General features: G+C 45.0%; 1 protein-coding gene across 1 annotated transcript in view; it reads left to right on the top strand.

Moving 5' to 3' along the window:
* LOC132818881 (cilia- and flagella-associated protein 45-like) overlaps nt 1–13,320 on the top strand; it is a 120,493-nt gene that overhangs the window by 68,753 nt on the left and 38,420 nt on the right. The window contains exons 6-8 of the mRNA XM_060830035.1: nt 873–1,051; nt 1,700–1,829; nt 10,785–10,931. Coding sequence (XP_060686018.1) covers nt 873–1,051; nt 1,700–1,829; nt 10,785–10,931 — 456 coding nt within the window. The remainder of the gene's footprint in view (nt 1–872; nt 1,052–1,699; nt 1,830–10,784; nt 10,932–13,320) is intronic.

A 13,320-nucleotide genomic window follows, 5' to 3' on the forward strand; every position in this document is an offset into this window, starting at 1 on the left:
TGATCCTATTCAGTTTCTATATTCCTGATGAAGGGCTTATGCTCGAAACGTCGAATTCTCTATTCCTGAGATGCTGCCTAACCTGCTGTGCTTTGACCAGCAACACATTTGCAGCTGTGATCTCCAGCATCTGCAGACCTCATTTTTTACTCTAAATAATGGTAACTGAGTGATAATGCCATAAATATTGGCCTTGCTAGCAATGTGCACATCCCATGAATGAATGAAAAATTACTGTGGCTTCAAGAGCGAGTCAGAGGCTGGGAATTCATCTGTGAATCACCTCCTGCCCCCCCAAAACTGTCCGCTACCTATAAGATACTGAGTCAGGACTGTATTTGAATTCCCCCATTTGCTTTGATAAATGAGATTGAAGATGTTCCAACACCTTCCAGGACAAAGCCACTCACTTGATCGTCAGCTTAAACATTCACTCTCCCCCCCCGCCACCAACAACCAATGCACAGTCGCAATAGTATGCACAATAAAAGACACAATGCATCAACTTGCCATCTACTCTTGGAGAATCTCATTCCATCATTATTACCACTTAATAGGACAAGGACGGCAGAGGCTTAGAACACCATTACCAACAGGCTTTCCTCCTGGCTATATGCTGTTTTGACTTGAAGGTATATTTCATTTCCTCCGCTATCATGGGGTCATATAGAACAGGCACTAGAGAAGTACCTGCAATACATGGACTGTAACCTTTCAAGAAGGTGACTCACCAGCATCTCTTTCAGGACAGTTAGGGATTGGTGATATATCTTGACCTTAGTAATAATGCTCACATTTCATGAAAGAATTTTAAAAAGTTTGATCAGACACTGTCAAGAAGATATTCTATTCATGGTCTTTAATTTCTATAGACCATCACAGATGCAAGGTGTCATGCAATCCGGGATGCCCAGATTCTGGAGAAAGAGCAAATTGAGAAGGAAATGATGGAGGAGGAAAAACGACTGGATAAGATGATGGAGGTGGATCGTCAGAAAGCCATCAAGATGCAGGATGAGCTTGAACGTTTAAGGAAAGAAAATGGGCTGAGGTAAGAGAAAAAGAGGGAAGAGGAGGGGGACATGAATTTAGAAATCTAGACAGAAGATGAGATTTGAATTCAGAGAGAGATTGAGAGGAGGATAAATGGGTAAAGAATGGAACAGAGGGAAGCAAGAAAGAGTTGGTGAGAGATTGAGTGAAAAATGAAGTGAGATATAGATATACAGATAGAATAAATCAGGGAGGGAGAGATGCAGAGCAAGCACAAGAAAGAGATGCAGATATGGAGATGACGACTGAGGACTGAGGAATGTGAGAAAGAGAGAGAAGAGGGACAAAAAAGGACTGATTAAGACAGGGAGCGAGACAAAAGGTAGGGAGCATAACAAACAAAGGAAACAACAAAAAAAAAGAGTGATCAAGACAGAGAGGGGTGCAAGATAGAGGGTCAGAGTGAGAGACAAAAAGAGAAACAGGCAGAGCAGAGTAGAGATACGTACAACAAGTAAGAGAAAGAGGTAGTGGGATGAAGACAGAGAATGGTTATGGCCTGAAATGGAATGAGAGGGGACAAGGAAACAGAGAGAGAGAAAGAGACGTGGAGACAGAGAGAGAGAAGAAGATAAAGAAAGAAGCTGGAAAAGAGAGGGGAGGAAGAGATTAGGATTGGATCTAATTTTGCCCTCTGCTATCTCAGGGCTAAAGCTCACATCATTCAGCAGATTGAGGAGAGGGAACAAGAACGGATGTTGCAACAAGAACATAAAGCACTGCAGGCTGTGGAGAGAGTTCAGGCAATGGAGAGAATGCAACAGGAAGATCTGGAGGTGAGAGAAAGCAAAAGTAAGAGAATGACAACATGAGAGTAAGGGACGACGAGTGAGAAAAAGGGAGAGACCACAAAGAAAGAGAGAGAGTGAGACTTTGAGTGAGAGAGTGAGCGTGAGAGACCACATGCAAGAGAGAGTGAGAAGATAGAAGAATGAGAAGGTGAGAAATCATGAGGGAGAGACTATAAGTGAGTCACTCCAAGCAGAAGAAAATGCGAGGGCAGGAGAAGGTGAGAGGCAGCAGAGTGAAAAAATAATAGACATGAATGAAAATGAGAAACCATGAGTGAGACTGCAAATTTGTGAATGAGAGAAAGAGTGAGAAGTGAAACTAAGTGTTAGAGTGAGAGGAAGAACAAGAGATCAAGAGAGAAAGCGTGCAGAGTAACATGAGAACTTAAAAAAGAACAAGAATGAAAGTGAGTGAATGAATGAGATTGAAGGTGAGAGGGTGAGACTGTTGAAACCTTTCATCCTTCTAACTCTTCCACTCTCCTCTTCTTGCTCCACCCCAACACCTTTAACCTACTACAATCTCTCATCGCCTCCTCTGCCTCTTTCCCATTTTCATATGAACTTCAATTCCATTCTCTCATTCTCCTCCTATTGTAATGTCCCTGTCCTCCCATTTTGATTTCTTCCCAACATTCCCTCTCCTCCCTTCTCTTCCCCTACTTCAGTCTCCCCAGTACACCCCATCATCACCATGTATTGTTCTCACCCCTCCCATCGAGGGCAAGACTGCTCCATTTCTGTTTTCAGCAGCAGCAGCTCGAAGGGTGGGAGCTTATACCAGGGGCCTGCCGGGAACAGTGAATCACTGGTTTGAGCGTTTATATTTGAAATCAGAAAGCAGAGCTTTCTGGGAAAGGATGGACTTCTTTTTCTTTCCGTCCAGCTATATAGGTCAGTGCAAGGTTGCGAAGGTAAGCCAGTGTTTTCTAAACCCAAGACCCTACCATTGTAGGGCCTCCCACCCAACCACTTCCTCTAACCTTAAAGACCAGGGACGCATCAGGTAAGTGTCTCTTTTCTTACTTTGTGATAAGGGGACTAGCAGGGATGGCAGTGCAGGGAGAGGATTGTTCCTCCTGCTTGGAGGGACGTTATTAGTGTCCCATCCAAGTACATCTGCAGGAAGTGCACCCAACTCTCGCTCCTCGAAGACTGTGTTAGGGAACTGGAGCAGGAGCTGGATGAACTTCTGATCATTCGGGAGACAGAGGCTGTGATAGATAAGAGTTACAAGGATGTAGTTACTCCTAGACATGAAGAAAGCTGGGCGACTATTCGAAGGGGGAGAAAGCAATTAGTGGAGGGATCCTCTGTGGTTGTTCCCCTGAAAAACATGTATACTGTTTTGGATACTGTTGAGGGGGACGACTTACCAGGGGTATACAGTGGGGCCCAGATCTCTGGCACAGACCCTGTCCCTGTTACACAGAAGGGAAGGAGGGAAAAGAGGAGAATGTTAGTCACTGGGGACTCAGTAGTTAGAGGGTCAGACTGAAGGTGCATTGGGAGTGAACGAGAACCACAGTTGAAGTGTTGCTTCCCAGGTGTCAGGGTCCATGATGTCTCAGATCGTATCTTTGGGGTCCTGAATGGAGAGAGTGGCCAGCCTCAACTCGTGATCCACCTAGGTACCAATGACATAGGCAGAAAGAGGGATAGGGATGTAAGGCAGGATTTCAGGGAGCTAGGGTGGAAGCTGTGAGCTAGAACAAAGTTGTTATCTCTGGTTTGTTACCTGTGCCACGTGATAATGAGGCAAGGAATAGGGAGAGACATTGGCTGAACACGTGGCTGCAAGGATGGTGCAGGAGGGAGGGTTTCAGGTACTTGGATAATTGGGGCTCATTCTGGGGAAGGTGGGACCTGTACAAAGAGGATGGTCTTCACTTGAACCAGAGGGGTACCAACATCCTGGGTGGGAAATTTGCTGGTGCTCTTCGAGTGGGTTTAAACTTGCTCAGCAGGGGGATGGGAACCTAAGGTGTAATTGCAGTGTACAGGAGGATGAGAGTAGGGAGGACAAGGACAGGATTTCACGGTCACAGGAATGTGCTGGCAGGCAGCAAGCTGGTTTGAAGTGTTTACTGCAACGCCAGAAGTATTTTAAATAGGGTAGGTGAGTTTGCAGCATGGATAGGTACCTGGGATTTTGATGTTGTGGCCATTTCAGAGGCATGGATAGAGCAGGGTGAGGAATGGATGTTGAGGTTCCAGGATTTAGATCTTTCATTAAGAACAGATGACACCAAAATTGGAGGTGTAGTGGACAGCGAAGAGGGTTACCTCAGATTACAACAAGATCTGGACCAGATGGGCCAATGGGCTGAAAAGTGGCAGATGGAGTTTAATTCAGATAAATGCGAGGTGCTGCAGTTTGAGAAAGCAAATCTTAGCAGGACTTATACACTGAATGGTAGGGTCATGGGGGTGTTGCTGAACAAAGAGACCTTGGAGTGCAGGTTCATAGCTCCTTGAAAGTGGAGTCGCAGGTAGATAGGATAGTAAAGGCAGCGTTTGATATGTTTCCTTTATTGGTCAGAGTATTGAGTCCAGGAGTTGGGAGGTCATGTTGCGGCTGTACAGGACATTGGTTAGGCCACTGTTGGAATATTGCATGCAGTTGTGGTCTCCTTCCTATCGGAAAGATGTTGTGAAACTTGAAAGGGTTCAGAAAAGATTTACAAGGATGTTGCCAGGGTTGGAGGATTTGAACTATAGGGAGAGACTGAACAGGCTGGGGCTGTTTTTCCTGGAGTGTCGGAGGCTGAGGGGAGACCATATAGAGGTTTACAAAATTATGAGGGGCATGGATAGGATAAATAGACAAAGTCTTTTCCCTGGGGTCGGGGAGTCCAAAACTAGAGGCCATAGGTTTAGGGTGAGAGGAGAAAGATATAAAAGAGACCTAAGGGGCAACTTTTTCACGCAGAGGATGGTGCATATATGGAATGAGCTGGTAGAGGAAGTGGTGGAGGCTGGTACAATTGCAACATTTAAGAGGTATTTGGGTGGGTATATGAATAGGAAGGGTTTGGAGGGATATGGGCTAGGTGCTGGCAGTAGGACTAGATTGGGTTGGGATATCTGGTGGGGCATGGACGGGTTGGACCAAAGGGTCTGTTTCCATGCTGTACATCTCTATGACTCTATAACAGGAAAGGTGGCAAAAGAGGGGGAGGTGTGGCCTTGTTAGTCAAGGACAGTATAACAGTGGATGAAAGAACTTTTGAGGAGGACTCATCTACTGAGGTAGTGTGGCCTGAGGTTAGAAACAGGAGAGGAGAGGTCACACTGCTGTGAGTTTTTATAGGCCTCCACAGAGATCCACAAAGGTGGAAGAGAGGATTGTCAAAATTATTCTGAGTAGGAGTGAAAAGACCAGGGTGGTCATTATGGGGGACTTTAACTTCCCCAACATTGACTGGAAATGCTATAACTCTAGCATGTCAGATGGATCAGTTTTTGTCCAATGTGTACAGAAGGGTTTCCTGATGCAATATGTCAAAGGGCTGACAAGAGGGAAGGCCACACTGGATCTGGTGCTTGGTAATGAACTCGGCCAGGTGTTTGATTCAGTGGTAGGTGAGCACTTTGAAGAGAGTGACCATAATTCAGTTATGTAGATAAAAACAATGACTGCAGATGCTGGAAACCAGATTCTGGATTAGTGGTGCTGAAAAAGCACAACAGTTCAGGCAGCATCCGAGGAACAGTAAAATCAATGTTTCGGGCAAAAGCCCTTCATCAGGAATAAAGGCAGAGAGCCTGAAGGGTGGAGAGATAAGCTAGAGGAGGGTGCGGGTGGGGGGAAAGTAGCATAGAGTACAATAGGTGAGTGGGGGAGTGGATGAAGGTGATAGGTCAAGGAGGAGGGTGGAGTGGATAGGTGGAAAAGAAGATAGGCAGGTGGGACAAGTCATGGGGACAGTGCTGAGCTGGAAGCTTGGAACTAGAGTGAGGTGGGGTAAGGGGAAATGCGGAAGCTGTTGAAGTCCACATTGATGCTCTGGGGTTGAAGTGTTCCGAGGCAGAAGATGAGACGTTCTTCCTCCAGGCGTCTGGTGGTGAGGGAGTGGCGGTGAAGGAGGCCCAGGACCTCCATGTCCTCAGCAGAGTGGCAGGGGGTGTTGAAATGTTGGGCCACAGGGCGGTGTGGTTGATTGGTGCGGGTGTCCCGGAGATGTTCCCTAAAGCGCTCTTCTAGGAGGCGCCCAGTCTCCCTAATGTAGAGGAGACCACATCGGAAGCAACGGATACAATAAATGATATTAGTGGATGTGTAGGTAAAACTTTGATGGATGCGGAAGGCTCCTTTAGGGTGAGGGAGAGAGGGAGGAGGTGTGGGCGCAGGTTTTACAGTTCCTGCGGTGGCAGGGGAAGGTGCCAGGATGGGAGGGTGGGTTGTAGGAGGGCATGGACCTGACCAGGTAGTCACGGAGGGAACGGTCTTTGTGGAAGGCGGAAAGAGGTGGGGAGGGAAATATATCCCTGGTGGTGGGTCTTTTTGGAGGTGGCGGAAATGTGGGCAGATGATTTGGTTTATGCGAAGGTTGGTAGGGTGGAAGGTGAGCACCAGGGGCGTTCTGTCCTTGTTATGATTGGAGGGGTGGGGTCTGAGGGCGGAGGTGCGGGATGTGGATGAGATGCGTTGGAGGGCATCTTTAACCACGTGGGAAGAGAAATTGTGGTCTCTAAAGAAGGAGGCCATTTGGTGTGTTCTGTGTTGGAACTGGTCCTCCTGGGAGCAGATACGGCAGAGGCAGAGGAATTGGGAATACGGGATGGCATTTTTGCAGGAGGTAGGGTGGGAAGAGGTGTAATCTAGGTAGCTGTGGGAGTCGGTGGGTTTGTAAAAAATGTCAGTGTCAAGTCGGTCGTCATTAATGAAGATGGAGAGGTCTAGGAAGGGGAGGGAGGTGTCAGAGATGGTCCAGGTAAATTTAAGGTCAGCGTGGAATGTGTTGGTGAAGTTGATGAATTGCTCAACCTCCTCGTGAGAGCACGAGGTGGCGCCAATGCAGTCACCAATGTAGCGGAGAAAGAGTTTGGGAGTGGTGCCGGTGTAATTACGGAAGATCGACCGTTCTACGTAGCCAACAAATAGACAGGCATAGCTGGGGCCCATACGTGTGCCCATGATTACCCCTTTGTTCTGGAGGAAGTGGGAGGATTCGAAGAAGAAATTGTTAATCTGGAGGAAGTGGGAAGATTCGACCCATGCCCTCCACCTCCTCCAAGACTTCCCTTTCCCCGGTCCCCAACGCCTCATCTTCAGCATGGATATCCAATCCCACTACACCTCCATCGGCCATGATCAGGGCCTCCAAGCCCTCCTTTTTTTCTCTCCCGACGTCCCCAATAGTACCCTTACACTGACACTCTCATTCGTTTGGCCGAACTGGTCCTCACCCTTAACAATTTCTCCACCTATCCACTCCACCCTCCTTCTTGACCTATCACCTTCATCCACTGCCCCACTCACCTATTGTACTCTATGCTACTTTCTCCCCACCCCCACCCTCCTCTAGCTTATCTCTCCACCCTTCAGGCTCTCTGCCTTTATTTCTGATGAAGGGCTTTTGCCCGAAACATCGATTTTACTGCTCCTCGGATGCTGCCTGAACTGCTGTGCTCTTCCAGCACCACTAATCTATAATTCAGTTATGTTTAGTTTAGCGATGAAAAGAGATAGGTACATGCCACAGGTCAAGAGTTATTGATGGGGCAAGGGCAATTATAATGTGATTAGGCATGAAATAGGATGCATAGAATGGGGTAGCAAAATGCAGGGGATGCAGACAATGGAAATGTGGAGCTGATTTCAGGCACAGATATTGCGTGTCCTTGATAGATATGTCCCTGTCAGGCAGGAAGTGATAAGGTAACAGAACCATGGTTTGCTCCAGAAATTGAACGGAAGAAGGAGGCTCATGTGTTGATGAGGCAATCTTATAGAGGTTTACAAAAGTATGAGGGGCATGGATAGAATAAATAGACAAAGTCATTTCCCTGGGGTCGGGGAGTCCAGAACTAGAGGGCATAGGTTTAGGGTGAGAGGGGAAAGATATAAAAGAGACCTAAGAGGCAACTTTTTCACGCAGAGGGTGGATGGAATGAGCTGCCAGAGGAAGTGGTGGAGGCTGGTACAAGTGCAACATTTAAGAGGTATTTGGATGGGTGTATGAATAGGAAGGGTTTGGAGGGATATGGGCCGGATGCTGGCAGGTGGGACTAGATTGGGTTGGGATATCTGGTTGGCATGGACGAGTTGGACCGAAGGATCTGTGTCCATGCTGTACATCTCTATGACTATGACTTGATGACATGAGACGATGGAAAGTTGCAGATCAGCTAGGAAGGATTTAAAGAGAGAGTTAAGAAGAGCAAAGAGATGACACGAGCAGTCTTTAGCAAATAAATAAAGGAGAACCCTAAAGCTTTCTATAGGTATGTGAAGAATAAAAGGATGACTACGGTAGGAATAGGGCCAATCAAAGACAAGTGGGAAGTTAAGTGTGGACCCTGTGAAGATCGGAGAGGTGCTAAACGAACATTTCTCATCAGTTTTCACTCAAGAAAAGGAGAATATTGTAGAGGAGAAGAATGAGATACGAGATATTAGACTAGAAAAGATCAAGGTTAGTTATGAACTGGTGTTATCAAGTCTAGAAGGATGACAAGGTGACAAGACCCCTGGGCCAGATGGGGTTTATCTGAGGATTCTCTGGGAAGCTAGGGAGGAGGTAGCAGAGCCTTTGGTTTTGATATTTGCATTGTCATTGTCGACAGGTTTAGTACCAGAGGACTGGAGGATTGCAAATGTGCCCTTGTTCAAGAAGGGCAGCAGAGTAGACCCAGATAAATGTAGACCAGTGAGCCTTACCTCTGTTGTAGGAAAGGTTTTGGAAAAGATTATAAGAGATAAGATTTATAATCATCTGGCAAGCATTAATTTGATTTCAGATAGTCAACATGGTTTCATCCAGGGCAGGTCGTGTCTCACAAACCTCATTGAGTTTTTTGAGAAGGTGACCAAGCATGTAGATGAGGGTAGGGCAGTGGTTGTGGTATACATGGACTTCAGTAAAGCCTTTGATAAGGTTCCACAGAGTAGGCTGTTGGAGAAAATGCAGACAGCATGGGACTGAGGATTATTTAGCAGTTTGAATTAGAAATTGGCTTTCTGAAAGAAGGCAACGAGTGATGGTTGATGGAAAATATTCAGCCTGGAGTTTGATTACTAGTGGTGTGCCACAAGGATCTGTTTTGGGACCACTGCTGTTTGTCAACTTTATAAATGACTTAGACGCAGGCATAGGTGGATGGATTAGTAAATTTACAAACGACACTAAAGTTGGTGGATTAGTGGACAATTTGGAAGAATGTTACAGGTTGCAGAGGGACCTGGATAAACTGCAGAATTGGACTGAGAGATGGCAAATGGTGTTCAGTGCAGCTAAATGTGAGGTGATGCACTTTGGGAAGAATGACAGGAAGGCAGAATACTGGGACAATGGACAGATTGTTAGTAGTGTGGATGTGCAGAGGGATCTTGGAGTCCATGTACATAGATCCCTGAAAGTTGCCACCCAGGTTGATAGTGCTGTTAAGAAGGTATACGGTGTGTTAGGTTTCATTGGTAGAGGGATTGAGTTCCGGAGCTGCAATATCATGCTGCAAGTATACAAAACGTTAGCGCAGCCACACTTGGACTATTGTGTACAGTTCTGGTCGCCATATTTCGGGAAGGATGTGGAAGCATTAGAAAAGGTGCAGAGGAGATTTACCAGGATGTTGCCTGGTCTGGAGGGAAGGTCTTATGACAAAAGGCTGAGAGACTTAGGACTGTTCTCATTGGAAAGAAGAAGGCTAAGGGGGGATTTGATAGAGACATACTAGATGATCAGAGGATTAGATAGGGTGGACAGTGAAAGTCTTTTTCCTAGGATAATGATGTCAGCGTGTACAAGGGGGCATAACTACAAATTGAGGGGTGATAGATTTAAGACAGATATCAGAAGAAGGTTCTTTACTCAGAGATGGTAAGGGCATGGAATGCCCTACCTGACAATGTAGTTAACTCAGCCACATTAGGGAGATCTGAATAATCCTTGGATAAACCTCATGGAGGATGATGGGATGGTATAGGGGGACGAGCTGAAAATAGTTCACAGGTCGGTGCAACATCGAGGTCCAAAGGGCCTGTTCTGCGCTGTATTGTTCTATGTTCAATGTGTCCACCCGCTTCCCTCTCACTCCTCTTCTTCTCCTTCTTCCCTTCTCCTCTCCAACTCCCCAGCTCAACACTCCCCTTCTTCCATCCTGTCCTTTTTACTTCATCTCTCACTCTATCTCCTTTCTCCTTTCTCGCTTCATCCCTCCCACACCCTGTCCTCTTTTCCTGCCTCCCTCTCATTATGTTCCTTCGCTCCTCCACCTCATTTTGTTCCTTCTTAGTCACCGCCTCCAACTCTGCCCCTTCAGTTCTCCCTTTTCCTCTCCCTATGTCTGCCTCTGCCAATCCTTTTCCTCTTCCCTAATCTCTTCTTTGTCCCCTTCCATCTTCCATTCCTTCTCTACTGTCATCTCTTCACATTTTCACTTCCTTTTCCCTTTCTTTTGCCATTGTGCACCCTCCATACACACCCTCTTCTCCCATAACCTCATTAATTCATACCTCCTTTATCCCCTTAGAAAAATGTTCTTTTCACACCATTCACTCCTTCTTTTCTCACTTCACTATTGGCTTCCATCAAACAGATCCTCCCTCTTCAAAAGAAAAAATGCTGGAAAACCTCAGCAGGTCTGGCAGCATCTGTAAGAAGATAAAAGAGCTGACGTTTCGAGTCTAACTGACTCTTTGTCAAAGGAGGATATTTGGATCCTTCCTCTCTCCTCTACCTCAATAACCTCTCCATCCCTCTTTCTCAAAAACAGAATTTTCAAAATAAACGTCAGCAACAAAGAAGGAGACACCAGGAGATCAAGGAATCTAATGAACAAGTTCAGAAGCATCGAGAGCTGATGCAACAGCTAGACCAACAGGCCAATCAGAAAATACGGGAATTCCAGGATGCCAAGATGGTAAAAGGCCAAGGCAATGGGACAAAGAGTTGGGGATATTGGTCATGAGAAAGAGAGTGTTGGAGAGGGATGGTGGGACAGGAATCGTTTAGGTTACAGAAGCAGGCCATTTGTCTCGATAAGTCAGTAGAGCAACAGTACCAATAGCTCTGCAAGCTAATTTTCTTCCAAGAGCCCATTCTATACCCTTCAGAAATGGTTCATTATGTTATAGAGTCATACAGTACAGTCCAACCAGTCCATGCCGAACGTAATCCCAAACTAAACTAGTCGCACCTGCCTGCCCCTTGCCCATATCCCTCCAAGGCTTTCCTATTCATGCATCTCACCAATTATCTTTTAAAAGTTGTACTTGTACTCACATCCATCACTTCCTCAGGAAGTTCATTCCACCCACAAACCATTGTCTGTGTAAAACGTTTGCCTTATGTCTTTTCTAAAATCTCCCTCCTCTCACCTTAAAAATGTACCCTCTAGTCCTGAAATCCCCCATCCTAGGGAAAACGCAACTACCGTTAACTCTATCTATATATCTAATTATTTTAGGAACTTCTATCAGGTCGCCTCTTAACTTCCTATACTCCAGTGAAAAAAATCTCAGCCTACCCAGCCTTACTTTTTAACTCAAACCTTCTATACCTGGCAACATCCTGGTAAATCTCTTCTGAACCTTCTCCAGCTTGATAGTATCCTTCCTATAACAGGGGAACCAGGATTGGACACAGGACTCCAGAAGAAGCATCACCAATGTCCTATACAACCTCAACATGACTTCTCAACTCCTATACTGAAAGAACTGAGCAATGAAGGCAAGCTTGCCAAATGCCTTTTTAATCATCCTGTCTATATGTGCCGCAAATTTCAAAGGATTATGTACCTGCACCTCTAGGTCCCTCTGTTCTACAACACTACCCAATGCCCTACTTTAATCATATAAGTCCCATCCTTGTTTGTTGTACCAAATTGCAATACCTCACGTTTATCCAGATTGAACTCCATCTGCCATTTTTCAGTCCATGAACCAATTTGATCCCTTTGTAATCTTGGAAAACCTTCTTTGCTGTCTATTATGTCACCAATTTTGGTGTCACTGCAAACTTACTAACCATGCCTGCTTTATTCTCATCCAAATTATTTATATAAATGACAAACAAAAGAGGACCTAGAACCAATCCCTGGGGAGCACCATTGGTCACAGGCCTCCAATCCGAAAAACAAGCTTCTGTCATTACTCTCTGTCTCCTGTTAAACCAATTATGTATTCAATTGGCAAACTTACTCCGAATCCCATGTGACCTAACTTTACTAATTAGTCTATCTTGTGGAACCTTATCAAAGGCTTTACTAAAATCCAAATAAGTAATGTCTACTGCTGTGCCATGATCAATCCTTTTGGTAACATCTTCAAAAAACTCAATCACATTTGTGAGATATGATTTTCCTCACACAAAACCATGCTGACTCTCCCTAATCAATTTTTGCTTCTCTAAATGTCCATAAGTCCTCTCTTTTATAATCACCTCTAACAATTTACCTATAATCAGTCATGAGCTATAGGTCTATAGTTCCTGATTTCTCTTTACAACCTTTCTTAAACAAAAATACAACATTAGCCTCCCTTCCGTCATCAAGTATCTCACCAGTAGTTATAGATGGTGCAAATATTTCTGCAAGGGGCCTCATAATTTCCTCCCTTACTTCCCACAATATTCTGGGATACATTCAATCAGGTCCTGGAGATTTATCCATCTTTATATTCTCTAAGATCTCTCGAACTTCCTCTTAGATAATGTGAACTGTTTTTAAAACATCAAAGTTCATTTCTGTGTGTCCTCTAGACTCCATTTCTTTCACCACAGTAAAAACTGACACAAAATATTCATTTAGTATCTCTCCCAACTCCCGGGGTTCAACGCAAAGACAATCTCCTTGATCTTTAAGAGGCCCTACCCTCTCTCTAGTTACCTTTTTGTTCTTAATGTATTTGTAGAGTCTCTTCGGATTATCCCTGACCTTATCTCCAATACTACCTCATACCCCTCTTTGCCTTCTTGATTTCTCTCAAGAATGCCCCAACACTTTTTATATTGATTAAGAGATTCAATTGAACCAAGTTGTCGATACCTAAAATAAGATTCTCTTTTATTCTTGACTAGAATCTCAATATCTTTATTCATCCATTGTTCCTTAATCTTACCAGCCTTAACCTTCACACTAACTTGAAAAAAAAATGCCTCTGAATTCTTCAAATCCTATACACTCTGGAACAGTTCTTACAAATAAGAGGGTAGCTGATGTAACCCCTCTATTTAAAAAGGGAAGCAAAGAGAAAGTCGGGAATTATACATCAGTCAGCCTGATATGGGTGTTTGGGAAAATGCTAGAGTCA

Source organism: Hemiscyllium ocellatum, chromosome 9 (genome assembly GCF_020745735.1).
Source record: "Hemiscyllium ocellatum isolate sHemOce1 chromosome 9, sHemOce1.pat.X.cur, whole genome shotgun sequence".
Classification (NCBI taxonomy): Eukaryota; Metazoa; Chordata; class Chondrichthyes; order Orectolobiformes; family Hemiscylliidae; genus Hemiscyllium; species Hemiscyllium ocellatum.